At 40.3% G+C, this 26,725-nt stretch overlaps 1 protein-coding gene across 1 annotated transcript in view; it reads left to right on the top strand.

The window, feature by feature from the left end:
* Positions 1 to 26,725, top strand: part of LOC126293643 (transmembrane protein 161B) — an 86,968-nt gene that overhangs the window by 48,613 nt on the left and 11,630 nt on the right. The window contains exons 8-11 of the mRNA XM_049986920.1: positions 1,838 to 1,978; positions 8,960 to 9,134; positions 17,238 to 17,334; positions 19,820 to 19,983. Of these exons, the coding sequence (XP_049842877.1) occupies positions 1,838 to 1,978; positions 8,960 to 9,134; positions 17,238 to 17,334; positions 19,820 to 19,983 (577 nt within the window). The remainder of the gene's footprint in view (positions 1 to 1,837; positions 1,979 to 8,959; positions 9,135 to 17,237; positions 17,335 to 19,819; positions 19,984 to 26,725) is intronic.

The raw sequence follows: 26,725 nt of genomic DNA, 5'->3' as shown, positions 1-26,725 counted from the left end.
AATGGAAAGACTGATGTGAATTTTATACGGCGTGAGTAGGCTGCTTCCCTACACTGCCAAATGTGAGTTAGGAAGTGTAATTCGTTTTCTGCAAGCAGAAGGGTGTAGTGCTGAGGAAATTCATTGCAGAATGAGCAACCTGTATGGTAACATCATTATGAGTGATAGTAGTGTTTGGGAATGGTGTCGAAAATTTAGAGGGCGACGAACAGACATCCATGATGAAGGTGGACAAGGTCGCAAGTCTGTCGCCACTGTAGGCCTCCTTGAGCATGTTGATCAGGCGGTGAGATGCAAACGAAGGTTTACAATTAGCAAACTGTCCGATTAATTTCCAGACATTTCAAGGTCTGCTTTGTACATCATTGTGACTCAAGACCTAGGCTGTCAGAAATTGTGTGCACGTTGGGTCCCAAAAATGCTGAGTACTTACCACAAAACGCAAAGGATGGCGTCAGCATTATCGATTCTCACACGTTATGGCAATGAGGGAAACGTTGTGTTTTTTAAATTTATGTTACTGGCGATGAAACAAGAGTCCTCTGTGACAATCCTGGAACAAAGGAACAATCAAAGCAGTGGATGCACACAGCTTCCCCAAGCAAGCCAAAAAAGTTTAAACAACCACTGACGAAAAGAAAAACAATGGCCACTGTGTTTTGGGACCATAAAGGAGTGCTGCTGGTGGACTTTATGGTGCCAACTCAGACAGTAACCGAGGAAGTTTATTGTGAAACTTTGTCGTCTCCGCAGAGCCATTCAAAACAAATGCAGAGGAATGCTTTTGTCTGGCGTTGTTTTGATCCGTGACAACGCCCGACCACACAGTGCCAACATGACAAAAGACCTCCTCAAAAAGTTTAAATGAGAAGTTTTTTAATATCCACCGTACAGCCAGGACCTAGCATAAAGTGATTGTCACCTATACCGAGAAGTGAAGTCATGGTTAGGTGGGCAGCATTTCCCTACTAAAGAAGAACTTCAGGATGCTGTCAAGACTTACCTGTCCTCAATGGCGGCAACATTCTTCGAAGAAGGCATCAAAAAGCTTGTCACGGTATGACAAGTGCCTCAATCGTTTTGGTGATTATATAGAAAAGTAATTTAAGACGTTTCTGTACTATTGGTAATAAAACTATTATTTTCTGTACATTTTTCTTTTATTTACAGCCAATAAGAGGTTGGGAAAAAAAAACAGAGCCTTCATATTTGAATGCAACGTTGCCATAATTTTAAAGCAATCGGTAAAGAAATTTAGAGGTTTTGTGACTTTGAACACACAATAATTTACATTTTTATATACATTTCCCTTAAAATTATTACGTATATATTTATATATTATATATGGCATTCCAGTAGGTATATAAATAAGTGCATATTTGAATGCAACATTGTGTTAAAATTTCAAAGGTTGGTATAGAAAAACTCGTGTGTTCAAATGCATCAGTGTGTCAGAATTAAAAAAAAAAAAAAAAAAAAAAAAAAAAAAAAACTGAAGAAGAAATTTCAGGATTTACAGTTTTGAATAAACGAACATTAATGTTTCTGTTTATATACATAATACAATCTCATTAATTGTTTATGTTGTGAGAGTTGTTTGTGAGAAAACATAGGTCTATGCCTCACTTTGTTGGATTTGAGAGAGAGAGAGAGAGAGAGAGAGAGAGAGAGAGAGAGAGTGAGTGAGTTTCATGTTAGTCTGCTCTGAGTAAGGGTGCTGTCTGAAAGCTCAGCCACCTTTACTGTCTCCTGTAGTTATACTTTCTGTTGTAACTGATACTAAAACTGTGCTGTTTGAATTGAGTGGCCTAATATAGGTTGATTTCTTTTGTTTCAGGTATTCTGCAGAGAATCGTGTTCTGCGCCTGCTGCTGAACATGAGCTTTGCACTGCCACTGCTACTGGTGGTGCTGTGGATCCGGCCTGTGAGCCGAGACTATCTCACGGGTAGAGTCTTCACTGGCATGACGGGCCCCATGTGAGTTGCATAATGAGTACACATGAGGTGACTTCTTGCTTGCCTGTTGAGCACACAAATAAACGTAGTCAGACATAAAAAATGTGTTGAGGATTTTAACAATAAGTAAAAGGTCATTTGCCTTACAAAGAATGAGAGGTATCCTTATACTTATTCTTGACTATGAAGGGTAAACTATTCTGAGAAGTATCTTTGCAATTAATCGTGAATGGTGAACTATCGCAGAAACTTTCGTGCAAAGGAATGGAGTTGATGTACCGTAGATCAGACTTGGATGAAGCATAGAGTGGAACTGTAGTGAGACGTTAAACATAAAATTCTGACAGAAGAACATTTTTTTGACTAGGTAAATTTAATTCCACATATTATTATTGTATACTAAGTAATATGATGGTTGCTGTTCCCCACAATCTGCTATGTTGCGTATTAATGAAACCTTTAACTTCACTTTGGAGTTCCCTGCAAGTTTTATAATCTGTAGGAGGGGAATGATCAAAGGATTGTTTAGTTACAAACGGTTACATTCACATGCACTTGAGAGGCTAACAGCCGGCCGGAGTGGCCGAGCGGTTCTAGGTGCTACAGTCTGGAGCCGCGCAACCGCTAAGGTCACAGGTTCTAACCCTGCCTCGGGCGTGGATGTGTGTGTCCTTAGGTTAGTTAGGTTTAAGTAGTTCTAAGTTCTAGGCCACTGATGACCTCTGATGTTAAGTCCCATAGTGCTCGGAGCCATTTGAACCATTTGAGATGCTAACAGGAAAGAAAATAACTAAAAACATTCACAACAACTCGCATACTGAGCAAGAAGGGTTGTTTCCTCAATTTTAACATAGGGATAAAAGAACAAAATTACTATTAAAATGAATAGCTTTAAAAAAAAATTGAACATGAATAAGGATCATAGTTAATTCAGGTACTGCATGGTGGAAGACCTTTTCATTAGAACACGACCAAGTGGTCCTCACAAACAAAACTGTGCACAAAAGTATGGAATTTTAAATGAAGGAATGAGTTTGCACAGAATTTACTACAGGGGAATAAGATTAAAAGTTTAAGGCTCTTAGACCTCTTCCCCCATGAACCATGGACCTTGCCGTTGGTGGGGAGGCTTGCGTGTCTCAGCGATACAGATGGCCATACCGTAGGTGCAACCACAACGGAGGGGTATCTGTTGAGAGGCCAGACAAACGTGTGGTTCCTGAAGAGGGGCAGCAGCCTTTTTAGTAGTTGCAGGGGCAACAGTCTGGATGATTGACTGATCTGGCCTTGTAACACTAACCAAAACGGCCTTGCTGTGCTGGTACTGCGAACGACTGAAAGCAAGGGGAAACTACGGCCGTAATTTTTCCCAAGGGCATGCAGCTTTACTGTATGGTTAAATGATGATGCGTCCTCTTGGGTAAAATATTCCGGAGGTAAAATAGTCCCCCATTTGGATCTCCGGGCGGGGACTACTCAGGAGGACATTGTTATCAGGAGAAAGAAAACTGGCGTTCTACAGATCGGAGTGTGGAATGTCAGATCCCTTAATCGGGCAGGTAGGTTAGAAAATTTAAAAGGGAAATGGATAGGTTAAAGTTAGATATAGTGGGAATTAGTGAAGTTCGGTGGCAGAAGGAACAAGACTTCTGGTCAGGTGACTACAGGGTTATAAACACAAAATCAAATAGGGGTAATGCAGGAGTAGGTTTAATAATGAATAGGAAAATAGGAATGCAGGTAAGCTACTACAAACAGCATAGTGAACGCATTATTGTAGCCAAAATAGATACGAAGCCCACACCTACTACAGTAGTACAAGTTTATACGCCAACTAGCTCTGCAGATGATGAAGAAATTGATGAAATGTAAGATGAGATAAAAGAAATTATTCAGGTAGTGAAGGGAGACGAAAATTTAATAGTCAAGGGTGACTGGAATTCGTCAGTAGGGAAAGGGAGAGAAGGAAACATAGTAGGTGAATACGGACTGGGGCAAAGAAATGAAAGAGGAAACCGCCTAGTAGAATTTTGCACAGAGCACAACTTAATCATAACTAACACTTGGTTCAAGAATCATAAAAGAAGGCTGTATACGTGGAAGAAGCCTGGAGATACTGACGGGTTTCAGATAGATTGTATAATGGTAAGACAGAGATTTAGGAACCAGGTTTTAAATTGTAAAACATTTCCACGGGCAGATGTGGACTCGGACCACAATCTATTGGTTATGAACTGTAGATTAAAACTGAAGAAACTACAAAAAGGTGCTAAATTAAGGAGATGGGACCTGGATAGACTGAAAGAACCAGAGGTTGTAGAGTATTTTCAGGGAGAGCATAAGGGAACAATTGACAGGAATGGGGGAAAGAAATACAGTAGAAGAAGAATGGGTAGCTTTGATGCAATACATTAATTCCTCTTCATTTCTAGGTGGGTGACCTAGAACCTTGAAGTCCGGTGGCGTGAAGTCTGGTGATAGTAGGGGCCATTCCCTATGAGCACCTCTGCCAATTACCCGGCAGTCAGAGTTCATTTAAATATCTGTGCACAGCATGACTGTTATGTGAGGGCGTCCCACCATGCTGCAACCACATGCATAGCCCTATGTCCAGAGGAACATCTTCCAGCAGGCTGGGTAGAGTTTCCCTGTAAAACGTGAAGTTAATTTGCCCAGGTGAATCGAGGAGATAGACGGACCAGCCCAGTCAGATGCTCACCCAAAATACCTGCCCAAATGTTGAGTGAAAATCATCCCTGGTGTCCATAGACATACATGGCGTGAGGATTTACCCTTGCCCAGTAATGGAATGTTTCGAGTATTGTAAAGGCCGACCCAATGAAAGGTGCAGTCGTCGGTAAACAAGACAATGGTGGGGAAGTCATGATCTCGTACAACATGTTGCAGTGTTCATAGTCTGCAGCGGGATTTAGGTCTTGGACAGGGTGGAACCTAAATAGATGCTGACCATCATCCTTCAAAACCTCCCAGACTAACGGATGAGCGACCCCCGTGCTGTGTCCAGCCCCTCGAGTGCTTGTCGTAGGTGCTTCCTCGAAGTTCTCTAGAACAGTCTCTTCAAATGCAGCATCCCATCGTGTTCCAGGGCTTCCAGCATCACAGTGATATTCCACTAATGAGCCTATTTCGCCAAGTCGCTGGTGAATTGCTTTAAACTTTTGCGGGTGTGGGTGTGGAGTCTTGCTGGGTACCGTTCCTCATACAACCGTCGAACTTTGTGCACATTACTGTCGGCTAGTCCATAAACATATACCGTATCTCATTGTTCTTCAAATGAATACTGAGCTGCCATGCTTACTGCAAGACTAAATTGTTGGTGATGTGTGTGTGCTCCAAAGCAAAGCTTATGTATGAAATCCTCTGAAATGAGGTGGAGACAAACAGCAAGACCTTTTCGACACATGTGTATCACACTGGGTCAGTGACGGGGCAAGGGACGTTTGTATGTATCAAATGACAACCATAGCACTGCCTGTGCACTGATGAACGGCAACAGGGCAATCCCACCGCCACCCGGAGCACGTGGCACTAAATTTCCATAGTTTAAAAATGGTGCATTGACGACCTATACAGAATAAGTAATTTTGGTTGCTAATGGCATCAGCTGTCCAGGGTTAAAATTTCGTGACACCATTTTTCTCCACCCTGTGTATATGTATTAGGGATATGAGCCATGGGCCAAGAGGTTGGAAGCAGGGTGGAGTAGGGATGGATAAAGACATTGCATAGCTTTAGCTTCGGTAGACGGAGAAATACCACTGTATTAGGGGCGGGAAGATAGTGGGTAGGATATTCCTCATTTCAGGGCACAGTGAGAGGTAGTCGAAAGCGATCAGAGAATGCGATTCAGTTGCTCCAGTCTTGGGCAGTACTGAGTCATGAGGGAGACCCTCCTTTGTGGACAGATAGTGGGTATGTGGGGGACAGTAGGTGATAGGGTAGACAGACTGCAGAAGATCTGCTTTTTGGTCCGGGGGAGGACAATTTTGGTCTGTGAGGCATATTCAGAAAGGGCCTGCTCATCGCAGCAAGTGTGATGACCACAAGTGGCTAGTCCATTTCTTGGGGTCGAATGGGTGACGGCTGTTAAAACAGAGGTATTGTTGGTGGTCAGTAGGTATGATGTGGACAGAGGTACTGTTCGAGTTATCCTCGAGATGGAGGTCGACATCATGGGAGGTGACTTGCTGACTCACCTGCATACTCCTTTCCCCTTCTCTGCTTCCACCCCTCCCCCCACCCTGCCCTCTACCCATCACTCAATGCAGTCTCGTTATGCCCACTATTCTGTGCCCGCCACTTCTGTGCACACTCCCACAGGCAGCACTACAGCATCTTCCCTCACTCATATCTTCTTATACCTCACTCTCTGCACTCCTGCCTCTTCTGTAATGCCACTACTCACCCCAACCGAGATCACTGCTCACTGCAGTCGAGCCCTAGTGGTTTAGCACAGTGGACTTGCTTTCAGGAGGGCAACAGTTCAAACCTGTATCTGGCTGTTAAGATTTAAATTCTCATTGATGTCCCTAAATTGCTTAAGGAAGGCCGGTCACATTATGCCAAATTTCATGAATTCCGGTTTTTCGTGATTTCCCTAAATCGCTGAAGCCAGTGCTAGCCACAGTGTGCCGAACTCCACACGGGCCGAGCGTGTGGACCACGGGCGGGCAGAGGCTCTGCTTGTGTCGCCTTTGCCCGTTCTTTCATGGAAGTACTCGGTACAGCCTATCATTTCATTTAATATTGTGGTGTGTCAATTTTCGGTATCCACAACTGTCTTCAGTTTGGCAGAGTTGTGGTGTCAGCACTGTTTATCCTTCGCTATTTGTTTGTGGTCTCGTGGATGCTCACAAGTCCAATAGGTTATTTCACAAAAAGAGGCACTCCAGCGATCTCCCGTTGCGAGCCTTCAAAAACAAATGGGATTGCCAAAAGAATTCCCAACATACATTATGCAGTCGCATGCATAATGGGTTCAGCAAATTTGCTAGGAAACAACATTACAATACCGTGCCGACAATGAAAGAGCAAAGAACTAAAACAATCGACAGATGGGATTCATTGTTCGGTACGTCAACAATTACCTTATGCTGAATTTTCAAACATGTAGCGCGTGGGGAAATTGGTGGTACAAGTAGTAAAATTTCTGTAGTCGCGCACATTATTGCACTATCAGTTGCGACTGTTTTCGAAGGAACTGAATGAAGAGTATGCAGACTTATATGGTCTGCAAAGGATGTTCGTTAAGTCAATAGGTAAGCCTGGAACAATTCTGATTTAAAACTTGCTATTGTTGAATTTATATAGAGCAGGAATGAAAATTAGGATGCCTAGAATGAATTGAAGACCTCACATTTTAAGTGGACGTGACTGCACACCGCTCACGTTAAGACACTGCAAGGGGAGGAACAACTTATCTGATAAGGTGATGCGTTTAAAAAGAAAATTATGTTGTAGAAGGAAGACTTTTTGACACAGTCCAGTTTCCTAAGCTCACTGTAGCTAAAGAAAATGTGAAACTTAAAGGAATTCATTGTGGCCTTGAAAGAACTAAAGACATAGTTTCTTAAACTTTTTGAGGACACTGTCAATTGTACATTGTTTTTTGAACTGCTAATCAGTGAAAAACACTCCTATATATATATATATATATCATTGATTGACCTGAAAGGGAATTCCTGTTTTAAAGACGAATCCTTTTACATTAAAACGGTCAAGGACGTCTACATTGCTTTCCTCAGGTAGAGTTTCCATGTCTCAGTAATGACGTGGCAAAACTGTTACAATATTTTGGTTGACATATTTGTGTGAAAGACCTTTTTCTAATTATGAAACTAAATAAGTCATGACTATTTAACCACTTGAGTGCAAAAATCTGTGAAATTGTCTGTCTCTGTCTGTAGGCAATTGCTTGTCTTTAGTGTGCCAAAAATAATTAAATAACGCTGAAAATTTATTTTAAAAACAAAGATTCCAAGACTTGCCAAGCGGGAAAACGCCGGCAGACAGGCACAAGAACAAAACACACAAACACACACACAGAATTACTAGCTTTCGCAACCGATGGTTGCTTCTTCAGGAAAGAGGGAAGGAGAGGGAAAGACGAAAGGATGTGGGTTTTAAGGGAGAGGGTAAGGAGTCATTCCAATCCCGGGAGCGGAAAGACTTCCCTTAGGGGGGAAAAAAAGGACAGGTGTACACTCGCTCGCGCGCGCGCGCGCGCGCGCACACACACACGCACACACACACACACACACACACACACACACACACACATATATCCATCCGCACATACACAGACACAAGCAGACAGATAGTGGGTTTATTTTATTTGTCATCTATGTTATTGAGAAATGTGATATATAAAACCTAGTTGTATGCATTCTGACTGCACTGCTATTTAAATGTGGCATGGTTACAGTTTTGCTCTCTCACCGCTCCTCACATTCAGACACGATATGGCGGTGGGAGGGAAACGTGCGGCAGAGCTGAGCAGTATGGCACTTGTGCCAGGGTACAACCCACGAGCCGAAATCTTGGCTGCCCCCGGCTTAAGGCGAATGACGGCACGGTTCCCTCGAAAGGGCTCGGCTTCTTTCCTTCTCCATCATTCCCTAATCTGAGGTTGTGCCACATCCCTAATGACCCCATTATAAACAAGATGTCAAACTGTAATCTCCTCCTGCTACGTGAATGAGTGCACTGTTTAGGACATTTCATGGCTGACAGTATAATTTCTATTGTTATATGACAACAGTGATGATTTCGTAGATTTTGTTACGACACCATTGAGTTTATATCAACTATTAAGACGATGTAAGTGTTTTTATGAAACTGACGATGGCCCGTGGACCAAAACTGGTTGTTCAGTAAAGAAACTTTATCAGCATCTGTTAGTGGTAAATCATGATGTTCTTAAAGTATTTACAAGCTGTCTGGCACCAAGTTTTTAAAATATATTGTTTCTCTTTTCCCCAGCATGACACCAGAACTTTTTGAGACAATGAGGCTGTGGCTGGTGGTCTTTGCAATTCTCTTGAGGATAGTCTTGATGCCCACGTACCTACAAGCATACCTCAACATGGCCTACCATCGCCTGGAGGAGCAGAAGAAGGAAGCAGGCCGTATCACCAACACCGAACTCCAGAAAAAGGTAGTGTCTGTGTCTAATGACAGCAGTAGCACCTGTCTCATATTTGTCTTACACCAGTAACTGTCAGTCGTTTTTATGAGACTGTGTCAGCTTTTGTGACATTTCCAGCAGGACACATTAACACATTTGTAACAAACTGCACACCCACTGTCACTGATGTAACAGATTTGTATGAAAGTTCCAAAAGCATTATGACACAGTTCGAGGCGGAGAAACAGTCTTGTGTTAAGGGGACTTGTTTTTGAACAGAAGGGGAAATCTTGATTAATTTGTCAGTTTTCTTAATAGACTAGCTCAAAGGATAAGAGTTGTAAGCCCATGTAATGCGTACTATCTTTTAACAGGTCTCTTGAGAACATTATGATGAGTATGCTGTGTACTCGCTGTTCACCTAGAGGGAACGGAAACCCCTCAGACACTGAAGCAGCACCAGTTTGCTTGTACATACAGGTGTTGCTTCCCTATAGAGAGTCTGACAGCTGTCGGGAGAAGCCTAACAGAGGTTCTCTGTGCCAGGGACTTACTTTCTCCGCTGTGCATGTGTGCATAACTGGATCGGTTATATAGGGCAGTGCAGGCCAACAGGTTGGCAGTTAGCTCCACTGGAGCTCTGCATCAGTTTGTGTGCCGGCTCTTAGCAGCGCATCAGTCAGAGCCCGGTCGGAAGCCACCGCGCAGGACCTATCACTTTCCAGTGATATCTAGAAACTTACCTGTTGGCCGGCTATGCCAAACGCTTTACCTTCATTGTTAGTCATTATCAGTGGCATAGGCTTCACGTCCCACTTCATTTATTCCAGGTGTGCACCTGTTTCTGTCTGAGAAGTTGTATTATTATTATTATTATTATTATTATTATTATTATTATTTTGAGAAGAGTTTGCTCCCTTTTTTTTTTTTTATTCTGAATTTTGTGTTGCAAGTGAAACAAAGCAAATCTTATGTACAGCAAAGGTACGCATATCTCAAAATAAAATGAAGTAAAATCTTCATACTTTTTATGGAAGTTCTTTTCATCACTATCTTTAAAGCAGACTTTCAAAATGATGTTGCTGTCATGATTTTGGTTCAAAAAATTGTTAATAATGATTGTAAAAATTTTGACAACTTAAAGTTTTCTTTAAAATGTCTCTGATTTTCAGTAAACTATGTCTTAAACTAGTATATAAAATTTCAGCCTTCTATCTAATACATCAGATAAATTTACAATTGCAAATAATGACTACCATCAGTTGTAGAATGGAATGACGACAATGAAAAATTGTGCCGGTATAGTTTGTAACCAATATATACCAGAACATCGAAAAAGTAAACTTCCAGGAAATTCAAATTAAAGTTAAAACTTGTTTTCCTGTCTATCCTGCATGAAACTAATGCTTCCCAGATCCATATCCATCTTGTTTCTGGCATTTTTCTTCCTCCCTTTTCTTTTTCAAACTACGTCTCCTGCTTTTTGTACTTGATTCTTTCGTGGATTGCACCACTGACTTCCCTGCTTTGAAGAGCCTCCTGTGGTCAATGACAATTAAAGTTCTGTGCATAGTTTGTCTACCAGGCACTCCCATCAATTTCTGCAAACTTAAAATTGTCACTATAACATAACAGAGCAACCAGCACATCTATTTTATAGTTTCAGTTCTACCGAAACCAATTTTGGTATCTCTTTACATATACAGCTTTCAAAACTCTCATTTGAGTTTTGAGTCCTACCCTGTAAACAACTCTCTAATAATCCTAAGTTACTAACAATACTATAAAAATGAAAGTTGCTACTTACCATATAGTGGAGATGCTGAGTCGCAGATAGGCACAACAAAATAACTGTCATATGTGACAGTCATTTTGTTGTGCCTATCTGTGACTCAGCATCTCCACTATATGGTGAGTAGCAACTTCCATTTTTATAGTATTGTTACATCCCTTTCTGGATTTTCCATTGTTCGATTAAATATATAGGTTTTTCAACTTCCATTATAGCAAACGGCAAAGAAAATTTGTGATGAGAGCAAAATTCTTTTTTTAAAAGAGAGCTGTTTGCCTGAAATGGAGCATTGTCATATGTGCAGTCACTTTGAAATTGCTCTAATTTTGGGCCTTTCTTCTATACTATTTCCTCTAAGTAAACTTTTTCTTGTTGAGAAAACTACAGATAAATTTTTAAGACATAAATTAAAATATTGATTCTTCAGCATTTATTCATGTACTAGTTCCTTAATTGTTGTTGTGGTCTTCAGTCCTGAGACTGGTTTGATGCAGCTCTCCATGCTACTCTATTCTGTGCAAGCTTCTTCATCTCCCAGTACCTACTGCAGCCTACATCCTTCTGAATCTGCTTAGTGTATTCATCTCTTGGTCTCCCTCTACGATTTTTACCCTCCACGCTGCCCTCCAATACTAAATTGGTGATCCCTTGATGCCTCAGAACATGCCCTACCAACCGATCCCTTCTCTTCTAGTCAAGCTGTGCCACAAACTTCTCTTCTCCCCAATCCTATTCAATACTTCCTCATTAGTTATGTGATCTACCCATCTAATCTTCAGCATTCTTCTGTAGCACCACATTTCAAAAGCTTCTATTCTCTTCTTGTCCAAACTGTTTATCGTCCATGTAACAATACTATAAAAATGAAAGTTGCTACTCACCATATAGTGGAGATGCTGAGTCACAGATAGTTCCTTAATGTGTCATGATAAATACAGAATCGCTAACAAAACTTAACAATTTGAACATGGCTCTTGAGAAGGAGGTGTGTTAAGCAGAGATGGGGACAGCCTCATCTGAAGTGACGGGTTGACAGCTTTATTCGCCATCTGCATTGGCAGCAACAACGAATCAGTCAAATGAGTAGTGTGAGTTTGTCAAAGAGGCCTACTTTTCTAAGAGATGATAGATTCTCACCACATGATACAAGTATCAAATTTTGTAAAATAAATATGGTAACCCCCATGAAACATGGATCTTGCCATTGGTGGGGAGTCTTGTGTGCCTCAACGATACAGATACCTGCACCGTGGGTGCAACCACAATGGTTGGGTATCTGTTGAGAGGCCAAACATTTAGTTCCTGAAGAGGGGCAGTGACCTTTTCAGTAGTTGCAGGGCCAACAGCCTGGATGATTAACTGATCTGGCCTTGTAACATCAACCAAAACGACCTTGCTGTGCTAGTACTGAGAATGGCTGAAAGCAAGGGGAAACTACAGCCGTAATTTTTTCTAAGCGCATGCAGCTCTACTGTATGGTTAAATGATGATGGCATCCTCTTGGGTAAAGTATTCCAAAGGTAAAATAGTCCTCCATCCGGATCTCCAGGCGAGAACTACCCATGAGAAGGTCTTTATAGGGAGAAACAAAACTGGTGTTCTACAGATCTGAGCGTAGACTGTCAGATCCCTTATTTGGCAGGGAGGTTAGAAAATTCAAAAAAGGAAATGGATAGGTTACAGTTAATGTAGTGAGAATTTGAAGTTTGGTAGCAGGAAGAACAGGACTTAGTCAAGTGAATACAAGGTTATAAATATGAAAGCAAATAGAAGTAATGCAGGAATAGGTTTAATAATGAGTAAAAATAGGAACAAGGATAAGCTACTATGAACAGCATAGTGAATGCATTATTGCAGCCAAGATAGGCACAAAACCCACACTCGCCACTATAGTAAAAGTTTATAGCTCCGCAGATGAGGAGGAGATTGAGAAAATGTATGACGAGATGAAAGAAACAATTCAGGTAGTTAAGGTGAATGAAAAGTTAATAGTCACAGGGGACTGGAATTTGATAGGAATAAAAGGAACATTAGTAGGTGAATATGGACTAGGGAAAAAATGAAAGAGGAAGCCACTTAGTAGAATTTTGCACAGAGCATAATTTAATAATCGCTAACACTTGGGATTAAGAATTGTGAAAGAAAGTTGTATACGTGGAAGACAGCTGGAGCACCGGAAGGCTTCATACTGATTATTTAATGGTAAGACAGAGATTTCGGAGCCGTGTTCTAAATTTTAAGTCATTTCTAGGGGCAGATGTTGAATCTGACCACAATTTATTGGTTATGAACTGTAGATGAAAACTGAAGAAACTGCAAAAATGTGGGAATTTAAGGGAATGTGACCTGGAAAAAACGAAAGAACCTGAGGTTGTAAAGGGTTTCAGAGCAAATATTAGGGAACGATTGACAAGAGCAGGGGAACAGAATAGAGTAGAATAGTGGGTGGCTTTGAGAGATGAAATGGTGAAGGCAGCAGAGGATCAAGTACATAAAAAGATGAGGGCTAATAGAAATCCTTGGGTGACACAAGAGAAATTGAATTTAATTGATGAAAGGGGAAAATATAAAAATGCTATAAGTGAAACAGGCAAAAGGAAATAGAAATGTCTCAAAAATGAGATTGACAGGAAGTGCAAAATGGCTAAGTAGGAATGACTAGAGGACAACTGTAAGGATGTAGAAGCACATATCACTAGGAGTAAGATAGATGCTGTCTACAGGAAAATTAAAGAAACCTTTGGAGAAAAGAGAACCACGCGTTTGAATACAAAAAGCTCAGATGGAAAATCAGTTCTAAGAAGGCAAGGCAGAAAGGTGGAAGGAGTATATAGAGGATCTATACAAGGGTGATGTACTTGAGGGCAACCTTATGGAAATGGAAGAGGAAGGGAGATAAGATACTGAATGAAGAATTTGACAAAACACTGAAAGACTTAGGTCAAAACAAGGCCCTGGGAATAGATAACATTCCGTTAGCTGCTGATAGTCTTGCGACTGGCAGCCATGACAAAACTCTTTCATCTGGTGAGCAGGATGTATGAGACAGGCAAAATACTGCCAGACTTAAAGACGAATGTAGTAATTTCAGTACAAAGGAAAGTTGGTGCTGACAGTGTGAAAATCACCGAATTATCAGTTTAATAAGTCACAGTTGCAAGATAAAAACGCGAGTCCATTACAAAAGAATGGAAAAACTGGTAGAAGCCAACCTCGGGAAGATCTGTTTGGATTCTGGAGAAATGTGGGAACACAAGAGGCAATAACAACTCTACAACTTATAGAAGATAGGTTAAGGAAAGGCAGACCTACGTGTACAGCATTTATAGACTTAGAGAAAGCTTTTGACAATGTTGACTGGAATACTCTCTTTCAAATTCTGAAGGTGGCAGGGGTAAAATATAAAGAGTGAGAGGCTATTTACAATTTGTAGAGAAACCAGATGGTGGTTATAAGAGTCAAGCAGCACAGAAGGGAAGCAGTGGTTGATAAGGGAGAGACACAGGGTTGTAGCCTATGCCCAAGGTCATTCAATCTGTATATTGAGCAAGCAATAAAGGAAACAAAACGAAAAAGTTGGAGTAGGAATTAAAGTGCAGGGAGAAGAAATAATGATGGCATTGCAATTCTGTAAGAGACAGCAAAGGACCTTTAAAAGCAATTGAACAGAATGGTCAGTGGTTTAAAAGGAGGATTAAAGATGAACATCAAGAAAAGGAAAACGAGGGTAATGGAATGTAGTCATATTAAATCATGTGATGCTGAGGGAAGTAGATTAGGAGTTTTGCTATTTGGGAAGCAAAATAACTGATGATGCTCGAAGTAGAGAGGATATAAAATGTAAACTGGCAAAGGCAAGGAAAGCGTTTCTGAAGAAGAGAAATTTGTTAACATTGAGTATAGATAATAAGTGTGAGGAAGTCCTTTCTGACAGTATTTCTAAAATTGTAGCCATGTATGGAAGTGAAACATGGACGATAAATAGTTTGGACAAGAAGAGAATAGAAGCTTTTGAAATGTGGTATTACAGAAGAATGCTGTAGATTAGATGGAGAGATGTTTATATTTTTCCACCTCCGCATTGCAAATGTTTTGACTTTGGAGTGAAATGACCAGTCGATGCGCTGTTGTTTTCATGTCAATTCTACCAACATTGAGAGTTGTTTAGCTCTAGGGGTGTTGTAAAATTCCTGGATTTGTCTCGTCGCTGTGCAGCCTATGAAAAGGATTGCGGACAACTCCCAAATAAATTCCAAAGTACAGTGCAGTTTTAACACCAATATATTTCCAGGACTCTGGTGTCCGAGCCTGGTGAACTGTACCAGTTACATCACATGTATCCAAAGTTGACATCAAACGACACAGAGTTCACAACAATCAACAAACGAGTGAGCCTACAATACATTTGCTCACAATCCTAGCCAAAAAACGAGTGCCCCAAGGCGCCTGCATGACCTTTATTTATACTTTTGTTAACAATTACCTACAACAAAATTACAATTTTATGTAAAATCACAATTAAAAGTTTAACCGAATATGAGATACACATTGCTAAAAATTTGCAATCTCAGTGCTGAACAAGGTGAACCTATTTTCAACTTAGTTAAGAGTTAATATAACATTTTCTGACTACTTATGTTACAGGTAACAATTACATTTCTAAATTTGTTTATAACAAATCTACTAGTGCCTGAATTTTAGTGCTAACTTATACCGGACATTCAATTAACATGCTTTATTTATATGTTGTATTTAATTCACTGTAGTAATTTTATACTGATAGGTTTACTGGTACATCCTGACCATGTGCTCCATTTCTTTCGATTAGTTACAGTATTAATTTCACATTTACATTGTGTTTTTCACATAAGAACAATGTTAATCAGCAAAGCATCATTTTCGAATTATATGTATACTGAAATAGTGGTTATTTTTGTATGTAATTTGGAAACAGATCTCGTTACAATCAGGCAATTAGGACTGGTGTTTATCTTTAATGCTCTCTGAGGGGTTCTGATCAGTAGCAATGAGATACAGTATTATTTCAATGGGTAGATCACATAACTAATGAGGAGGTACTGAATAGAACTCGGGAGAAGGGAACTTTGTGGCACAACCTGACTAGAAGAAGGGATTGGTCGATACGACATATTCTGAGGCATCAAGGGATCCCCAATCAAGGGAAGTGTGTAGGGTAAAGATTGTAGAGGGAGACCATAACATGAATACAGTAAGAAGATTCAGAAGGATGTAGGTTGCAGTAGTAGTTACTTAGAGATGAAGAGTCTTGCACAGGATAGAGTAGCATGGAGAGCTGCATTAAACAAGTCTTTGGACTGAAGACCACAAAAACAACAAATATAATACGTAACTCATATGAATAAATAATTACATATTTATATTCGAAATGTCAATTTATAAAAGATTGCAGTTTTTTAAATTTTATTTCTTATTTCATTAGTCGGCTCTCTATGAACTACGATAAGCTTACAACCTTTATGATGACCAAATGTTTTTCACCTATTCGCTGTGCTTAGTGTTGTATTCTTTTATTTGGCACCAGTTGTTTGATCGTCATCTCTGAAAGTCTCAAATCTCACTACAGCTGTCCAGAAAGTGTTGCATATTTTCTGCTTGTTTACCTATTTCATCTACATGGCTTTTGATATTTATTGTAAAATTATTGATGATAATATATGAGAAAATTTAATGGGTAAGAAATTTTATAAAAGACTTTACAGCGTAATAAACTAGTTGTAACTCTTATCTAACAATTAAAAAAGAGTTAATTGTTTAGAAAACATAAGTTGATGTCTGGCAGTGTCCTCATGGGTCTTTGGCTTGATATTTTCTTTAGGTTTGTTGTTGTTGTATCAAGTTCTCTGTCAGACTACTGTCTGGCTGAATATGGATGCATAAAACAAGTGTACCCTCACACAAGTGTCTGATTTATGAAATAAACCCAAGGACTATCCACATAATATTAAAGGCAAGTATTTTTATTTTCAAATTGTTGTGGAATCATGAGATACACTGCCAACTAGGTGTGTGGTGCTAGTAACTCTTGCAATTGCTTTGAAGCTAAATATATTTAACTGTCACAAAATTATTGTATGTAATCATTATAGTTGGCAAGAGAGAGTAACGATCCAGTGGTTGTGAAAATAAGTGTGTTTTTCTCAGTTTTTGAAAGTTTCAAATTTATAGTATTGCTAGCTTTATTTTGTAAAATTGTGGCTTGGGAGATAGTGTTGCTATTATTATTATTATTATTATTATTATTATTATTATTATTATTATTATTATTATTATTATTATTATTATTTTTCTTTTCTTTCCAGATAGCTGCTGTGTTTTACTACATGTGTGTGGTGACTATCCAGTATGTTGCTCCGATCATCATGTGCCTCTTCCTAACGATGATGTACAAAACACTCGGTGAGTTAAACCAGCTGGGTAAATGTATGACAGATGTGTTGAGTGTGATTCTGCTTTGTAGTTTATTTACATGAGTAGAGTACATTTTGTAGCATCCAAAATAGCCAAAATGAAGGTGAAATAACAGAATAGAAAGGGAAATAGTTGTGATTAGACAGGAAAATTTCTCAAAAACACTAACGATAACATGTAAAGTAATGCAAAGTTGTCAGTTTTCTGCAAAATAATGTGAAATCAGTGACTTTATGAAATATTGCAAATTTTTTCCTATTCTTGTATAAACAAAATGTTATAAATTTGAGAACAGGTTTACCAGTATTTGAATGTTTAAATTGGATTTTGCATGTTTTTCCCTTGGGGCTGAGGTTTGTGCGTAATCTTAAAATGACAATTGATTTCCCATGTAACGAACTACGATGTGACGTCAAAAATAGCACAAAAAAAATGCTAAAAAACTGGCATTTAAAACAAAAACAGTGAAATATGCAAAGAAACAGATTTGGCAAAAAAAGAAAACCACTGAATGTGGCCAAATCTGAAGAGTAGCATCAAATAAAGACCAAATTGGGCAAAAATTAAAGCCAATTTAGTCAAAAAAAATACCAAAACTGCCAAAAAGTAACACAAATTGCTAAATATAATGCCAAAATTGGCAAAAAATAAAATAAAATTTGGGAAAAACACAGAAATAAGGAAAAATATGAAACTGAATTTCATAAAAATAACTATTTAATTTGAAAAGAATACTGAACTTGGCAAGAAATAACTTGGAAATTTGCAAAAAATTTGAATTTAGCAAACAACAATGCTAATTGCAAGAAATAGTATTGACATTCATAATAATAACAATGCAATTGACAAAAAAGGTAACCAAATATTATCAAATTTGGTGAAAAAATTGTACTGACACTGGAAAAATAACACCGGGATTGGAAAAAATAACAACAAATTGGCCATGAAATAAGAGAAATTTTTTCTGCACCTAGTTATGAATAATCAACAAGAATGGTTCTTTTAGTTCCCAAGTTATCTTCATTTGTATGATTTGCAGAGCCAACATATCACTTTTTCAAAGATTGTGAAGATGAGATGAGAGGTCAGCGCCAGCACAACGAGTTGTTCACGTGATAATTCATTGGACTGTTGCCTGTAAACACGTGCCACGTCAGTGCTCTTGGAACAGAGCTGTGGCAGTGACGTGGCTCTGTTGTTGTTCCCGCATAGTGATTTGCGAAGATGGAAAAAAAGAGATTTGAGCAGTGATTAAGTACTACGTAAAGAAACGTATGAAAGCAAAGGTCATTTACATCGATCAAGAATACACTGGGGGGACTCTGCTTCTTCATATTCAACTGTTGCTAAGTGGACAAATGAATGTAAATTTGGTCGGGAGTGCTTAGATGATGATCCACGCAGTGGTCAGTTAAGATGTGTCACTACACCAGAAATCATTGCAAAAATGCACAAAATGGCGGTGGAGGATCGCTGAGTGAAAGTGCATGAAATTGCTCAAGCTTGTCAGATGTCATCTGAAAGGGTACATCACATTCTAACTGAAGAATTAGAAATGAAAAAATTATCTGCAAGTGGGTGCCACAGCTCTTTGACACTGGATCAAATACGCAAATATCGGAACAATGTTTGGCCCATTTAAGGAGAAGAGAGCAAGGTTTTTTTGCGCCGGTTTGTGACCAGAGATGAAACTTGTGTGCACTACTATACATCAGAGACAAAATACCAGTCAAAGCAGTGGAAACATGCCGATTCTCCGCCACCACAGAAAGCAGAGACAATTCCTTTGGTGGGAAAGGTCATGGCATCAGTGTTGTGGGATGTGAAACGGATTCTGTTTGTAGATTATCTCCCCACTGGGCAAACAATTGCTTGAGAATGCTATGCTAACCTCCTGGACAAATTGCAGCAAAAGGTACACGAAAAAAGGCCAGGTTTAGTGAGGAAGAAAGTCATCTTCCATCAAGACAATGCGCGCCCACACATGTGCCATCAGCCTGGTAAAATTGCACGAACTGAGGTATGAATTGTTGCCACACCCACCTTATTCACCTGATATAGCTCCACCAGACTTTAATCTCTTCCCAAAACTGAAAATTTTTCTCAGTGGACGGAGATTCACTTCAAATGAAGAATTGATAGCTGGAGTTGACAACTATTTTGCAGGCCTGGAGGAAACTCATTTTCGAGATGGGATCAATGCAGTGGAATATCGTTGTACCAAGTGCATTAATCTACAAGGAGGCTACATTGAAAAATAAAATAAAGTTTCAGTGAAGTAAGTACTTTTTTCCTATTCTGTTCAGAGAACTTTTCAAACCACCCTCATATGAACATCAATTCCGTCTCCATTTTTGTTAGTGGGTGCATCAGTACAGCCTTCTGGTCACCCAGGGTTTACTCAGTTCACAAAATTAGTATAATTATTTTATTATTAGAATAATAGTATTGGTATTTCTGCCTCATGTTGCAGGAGGCTATACGTGGACTGGGCAGGTGGCACCTGCTACTGGATTTTCACCTCTGGACAACCCAAAGGCCTCTTCACCTCTGCAGGGACCATCCGGCACTGAGGGTGGCGAGTCCATCAGGCAGTCCGCCCAGGAGTTTGCTCTCGCTCTCAACTCCCTCAAACAGGTACGGCACAACAAAACACCCAGCAGATTACCTGTTCTTGTTGTTGATGCTGACACTCGAAGAAAGGTTATCAGGGGGATGTGCAAGAGTTCTTCATCCATACATGTCCTTGTCCCTTGCATAGGACAAGGTACAAGGTTGCACAAAGTAGCCTGCCTCTCCCTCTGCAGTGTTTTACAGTCAAGATAGTGGAGTTGCAGATAGCCATTACTAGAAATGTGTGAGAATTGTGTAATGACTAAAAGTCTGCACCCATATCAGATTGGGTGCCTATGCCACAGACACACATTTCATATAGGCAGCTGTAAGCATTTCAGTAGTGATACAAGCTGCAATTTATGTACATGTTTCAGTAGTGATACAGGCTATGCAAGATATATTACATGGTAGAGGGAGATCCATACCATTACTGGCAACTCACTGTCTCTCAAAATCACATATCTTTAAATGTGTAGAGATTCTTTGAGATAGCAGGAAACAGCAGTACGGTAAACCTACAATAGTAGCTGTGATAACAGTATTGAACACTGGCATTTCTTACATCCTGCCTGTCATGTATCCAGCAGGCATATCAAGGTTTTTTAGTGTGTGTGTGTGAAAGGCAAATCTAATTTATAGGTGATACCATTTGTGGTAAAAAGAATCACCTTCTCTATTAGAAAGTAGTGAGAAAGAATAGAGCTCCCCAAAATGTGGTAAAAAATTCCTCTTTTGTGCTGCTTCACCTTTCCCTACCATATTCTGCATGTTATGGTCGACCTTGGAGAGAGGTATTCTCTCTGGATACCCACCATTGTAATAAGACCTATGATCATTTATGCTGCAGTGTGGTAGAACGCAAAGTAGAATAGAAGGTGGCAGGTAAGGAGCTTGGAGAGTTGCAGACACTGAGACACTGCTGTGCTTAGCCTTAAGAGGTGGAATTAGCAGTTCACCCATTGCTGTAAGGGAGACCCTGCAGTGCAGCATGTGCCCCTATTACACCTGTGGGGTAAAATAGAGGGGTGGCAGTATCAGTCAAGCTAAAAACTGCAAACTACTGGGTAACTTTTGGATATTCTATCCTAAAATCCACCACACCAATATGGGGGATGTGGTAAATATAGGATCGTTTGGTGAAATAATTACCATATAATAACTTCCAGCTGCTTTGATAAACCTTTTACTGTAACAATTGAAACATATTCTGGTTTACCCATGGATCAAAACAAAGGTATGGGTGCTAGGTTTTACAGAATACAGCTAAGACTAGAGAGAGCATCTGTCCACAGAAGTTGGCCTCAGTATTCCGGTCGGAAATATCTGCCGTCAGTGTACGTGCAGGGGATAATTGGTGCAGGCACTATAATGACTGCAGCATCTTTGTTTATTCAGACACCTGAACAACTCTGGGGTTGTAAAAGATGTTTATTTTGAAGAACACTACCAAGTAAGTTTAGAAAGTCCGCATTTGAAGCTGACTGCAGAATTATCGTACTGCCGCCAACATAGATTTCGCTTAGGGACCGGACTGTAAAGATGAGGTACAAGAAATGAAGGCTCATACGGAGGTGTATAGACAGTCATTTTTTACCCTGACTATATCTGCAAGTGGGCAGGAAAGGAAACTACCAGTTGTGGTACAGGGTGCCCTCCACTATGGTGCGCTGTACAGTCGCTTGTGGAGTATATATATAAATGTAGTGAAATACCATGGGAACTTTAAGGAACACCTACGAACAATGGATGGTGGGGGGGGGGGGGGGGTGGAGGGAGGGAAGAAGCCCCTTTGTATAGTGCGTGTAGTGAGGGGGATGAAACTGCATTAATCTTCCGGTGCTTCACACTGGAGATCAAAAAACATAGAATATTTCATATTGCTTTGCAACATTACGCCCAGATATTTACCTGACTTTACCGTGTTAAGGAGGACATTACAGGTTTGTTCTTCATAATCTTCTGCATCAACTTTCATTTTTCCACATTTAGAGCTAACTGACATTCATCACACCAACTAGAAATTTTGTCTAAGGTGTCTTATAACTTCCTGGAGTCACTCAACTTTGACACCTTACCGTGCACAGCATCATCAGCAAACAACTCCAGATGGCTGCCTACCCTGTCCACCAAATAATTTATGTATATAGAGAGCTACAGTGTTACTATAACATTTCCCTGGGCACTCCTGACGATGCCATTGTTTCTGATTAACACTTGTCGTCCAGGACAACATACTGGATTCTATTACTTTAGGAGTCTTTGAACCACTCGGATAGCTGTGAATTTACTCCATGTACTCATGCCTTTGTTAACAGCCTGCAGTGGGGTACCGTGTCGAATGCTTTCCAGAAACCAAGAAATATGGAATCTGTTGACTTCATCTATAGTTCACCATGTGTATTGTGAGAAAACGACAAGCTCAGTTTCACAAGAGCAATGCTTTCTAAAAACCTTGCTGACTCTTCAACAAAGCTTCTAAGTCTCAAGAAGCTTTATTATATTCAAACTGAGAATATGTTCGAGGATTCTGCAGCAAACCAATGTTAGGGGTATTGATCTGTAATTTTGTACTGGGCAAGAGATTCATGATAAATGCAACCTAGGTAAGGGGCCTTAGAGTACTTTTTGTAAAACTGAATACTTACTAGAATGTTATCCAGATGAGAGTCTGTGCAATGGTATGGTCAAATGATGGTATATTTGTATGATTCTCCTGTGTGAAAGATTTCGCAAACGTGAAATTTAATACTTCAACTTTTGTTTTGCTATCTTCAACTGCCACACCAGACTGGTCAACAAGGGACTGAATGGAAGCTAGTTCTATGTTTTAACATAGATTTTTCATGACGTGTGAATCTTTAATAAGTTTTGCTTGTCATTATTTCTGCATTCTCTTTTGAACCATGATTGTAGCAACCTCTGTTTCCTCAGCATCTTACAAATTTTGTTATTAAACTGTGGTTGGTGTTTTCCATCCCTTAACCACATAACTCTCCAGACCACTTAAACTTTGCCCATAATCCCTCTATGTCCATGTCACTGGAACTAAGTGATTTTAGTTCATTGTGTAAGTGAAATGCTAACAACTGCTTATCTGCTCTATCTAGCACAATCACACTCCTAGCCTTCTTGACTTGATTTATCAACTTTCGTAACCGCAGTTGATATAATGACAATATGATCGCTAATCCCTGCTTCTATGCTAACACTGTTGATAAGCTCCAGCCTATTCGTAGCTGACCAGAAGAAGGGATCAGTTGTTAGGACATGTTCTGAGGCATCATCAAGGGATCACCAATTTAGTATTGGAGGGCAGCGTGGAGGGTAAAAATCGTAGAGGGAGACCAAGAGGTGAATACACTAAGCAGATCCAGAAGGATGTAGGTTGCAGTAGGTACTGGGAGATGAAGAAGCTTGCACAGGATAGAGTAGCATGGAGAGCTGCATCAAACCAGTCTCAGGACTGAAGACAACAACAACAACAATATTCGTAGCTACAGGGTGCGAGATATTTCTAGTGCATATGGGCTGCCGAGCAAGCTGCTCAAAACAGAAAATGGTCCAGAAGTATCTTGCACAGCTGTCTGTCTGTACCCCCCACAATAAGTCCATAGGCATCCCGGTCTATACTCGGTAGGTTAAAGTTGCCTTCAACTGGTATTGCACGATCTAGGTATTTGCACCCTAGTGACTATAGACTATCTTTGAATAGCAGAATCGGTGACCGGTAAAAACATCCAATAATTAACTTGGATTCACCTGCACCTGTTATACGCGACCAGGTAACTTCACACTCTATTTTGACCTCAATAGAGACCATATTTTTGACAACTGCAATGAACACTCCTCCTCGTATGGCCTCTAATCTGTATTTCCAATATACATTCCATGACTCGCTAAATATCTCAGAGCTTTCCACTTCGGATTTCAGCCAGCTCTCAGTCCCAAGAATGATCTGAGTGCGAGAACTTCCCTGGAACTATATTATGAGTACTTCAACAATTTACTGATAAAACTTTGACAGTCAAACTGTCTTTACTCTCAATGCGGTCCGACTTCACTTGCTGCATATTGACTGGAGAGTGTTCATCAGAGAACCTCAAACTGTCATCTAGCCTAAAAAACCTTCATGTGCATTTCACAAGTACTGTGCTCCATGATTAGCTGCTCTCTTGTGCAGAGAACTACTGACCTATCAAGGGTCATAAAAATCCCCGATAGCCGCCTCCATATCTTGGCTCTGTTTCCAGCCCTCACCGTTGTCTGCCTAAGGGACTCCATAACACCCCTAATGTTGGAGCTCCCAGTAACCAGTAAACTCGTGCCCCCACCCCCTCTCTGTGCCTGCCTGGACCCTGCTGAAGGAGCGGTCACTTGTCCACTCACAGGGTGAATGCATGAGACCAGGTGGCCAGTCTCCATATTCACTCTCTGCCTCAAGCGACGTGGAAATGTTACCACCTGCCACTCACCCTGCTGTGAGGTCGGATCCACCACGTTGTGTACCCCTCGGAGGTGCTTCGGAAACAGAGCCCATGGGTGACACAAGCGGCACTGTAGGTATCCCATAAGATTTTCCGCCACCGCCACAACCCGAGGCAGCAGCCTGAAAGTGACTGACTGTAGCCAGAAGTGCATTCAGCTGTTCGCAAATTGCTACGAGCTCCTCCTGCACCCACACACAGCTTGCACACACCCTAACCATCCTTATGACAATGTGAATGAAATAAAGAAAATGGTTCTAGAAAATCGCCGAACGACTAGCACAGACATTGCTGACGATATCAGTCTATCCTTTGGCTCACACCAAGCAATTTTTTCAGATGTTTTGGGCATGAAACATATTGCAGTGAAGTTTGCTCCAAAATTCTTGAATTTTGACCAAAAACAATGTCGCTCAGACATCGCTCGGGAATTGCTGAATGAAGTTGCCAATAATTAAGATCTTGTAAAGAAGGTTATGGCAAGTAACGAAACAAGGGTGTACGGTATGACAAAAAAACTGAGATCCAGTCATATTAATAGAAACTGCTCGAAGAGCCAAGACCGAAAAAAATTTGGTTAGTGCAACCACATGTGAAGGTTACTCTCACTGTTTCGTTCTATGGTATAGTGCATAATGAATTCCTGCCTGAGGTAATAGTCAGTAAGGAATACTACCTGGAAGTTACGGACCACTTGTGTGAAGAGCAATCCACAGAAGACGACAAGAATTATGGCAGAACCACTCATGTATACTGCATCACGACAATTGTTAGACTCGCACCTCACTGCTTGTTCATGATTTTTGGCAAAAAACAGCAAAACTGTTATGTTGTCTCAGCCATCGTTTTTGCCTGCGACATGAGAATCGTGAAACCATATCGTTTTGCCACCGTTGACGAGAAAAAACAGAATCGCTGAAGGAGCTGAATGCCATAACAATAGCAGAGTTCCACATGCGTTTCCAAGATTGGAAAAAGTGCTGGCACAAAGGTATAATATCTGACGGGGATTATTGTGAAAGGGGAAAAGTTAATGTTGATGAGTAAATAAAAATTCTTTAAGAAATATAAAAATTGCTGTTTCATTTTTCCCAGACCTCGTGTATCATTTTCTCATTCTAGGTGAACTTGGAACAATGTGAAACCTTCATTTACAGCCATGAAAAAAAGTAAAGTAAATCTTCCAGAATGAGATTTTCACTCTGCAGCGGAGTATGCGCTGATATGAAACTTCCTGGCAGATTAAAACTGTATGCTGGACCAAGACTCTAACTCGGGACCTTTGCCTTTTGCAGGCAAGTGCTCTACCAACTGAGCTACCCAATCACGACTCACACCCCATCCTCACAACTTTACTTCTGTCAGTACCTCATCTCCTACATTCCATACTTTACAGAAGCTCTCCTACGAACCTTCGAAGGTAGGAGACGAGGTACTGGTAGAAGTAAAGTTGTGAGGACAGGGTGTGAGTCATGCTTGGGTTGCTCAGTTAGTAGAGCACTTGCCCACGAAAGGCAAAGGTCACGAGTTCGAGTCTCGGTCCGGCACACAGTTTTAATCTGCCAGGAAGTTTCAAAGTAAATCTTGCCCTCACAGACAAGAAAAGCTGGTTCAGGGAAATTTGAATTTGTAACCTTGAAAAAATTAGAAATGTTCTGGCCTCTCGTAATATTTATTACATTATCGGTTTGTGCTGCAATGCATTTGATGGGGTTCATGTCAGTGGGCAGTGTTAACGAAAAAGTTAACTTCGCTAATTGTTAACCCTTTACTAAAAAAAGTTTGTTTTTTTTTAATGGTGAAGCATTACTTTACAGGAGATTCATCAGAAATTGAAGTTAATCTTTGGTCATTAATTCGTTTGCTATGCATTGATCCACACTGGCTTTAGACCCTAGACTGCCAGTTGCAGCAATGCCAAAAGCACTCCAGTGCTTCTGTCTTATTATTTTTAACTGGATTACTGCAGCCGGATCTACTCTTGATATCTGAATGCCCAAGATTGATTTGCTTTCATCAGCAGAACATGCTTTCACTATTTATTCAAACTGCACATACCATGATCCATGTGCTTCCCTTACATGTTGTTTCGAATTGTTAAAGCTGGAAGTGTGAGCTCTAATTGTCAGTTTTTTAGGCAATCACTGTTACAAATTGAAAATTATTTGTTCTCCCAATCAGGATGTAAAATTTATGTGATCACTTAATTGCAGTCATGGATTTCATTGGTTGTAGGACTAGAATATGATTCCACTATTCAGTTTCCACAGTCAATCTGC

Source organism: Schistocerca gregaria, chromosome 10 (genome assembly GCF_023897955.1).
Source record: "Schistocerca gregaria isolate iqSchGreg1 chromosome 10, iqSchGreg1.2, whole genome shotgun sequence".
NCBI lineage: Eukaryota > Metazoa > Arthropoda > Insecta > Orthoptera > Acrididae > Schistocerca > Schistocerca gregaria.
Note: the sequence above shows the minus strand (reverse complement) of the source record. Positions and strands in the feature narration are given on the sequence as shown.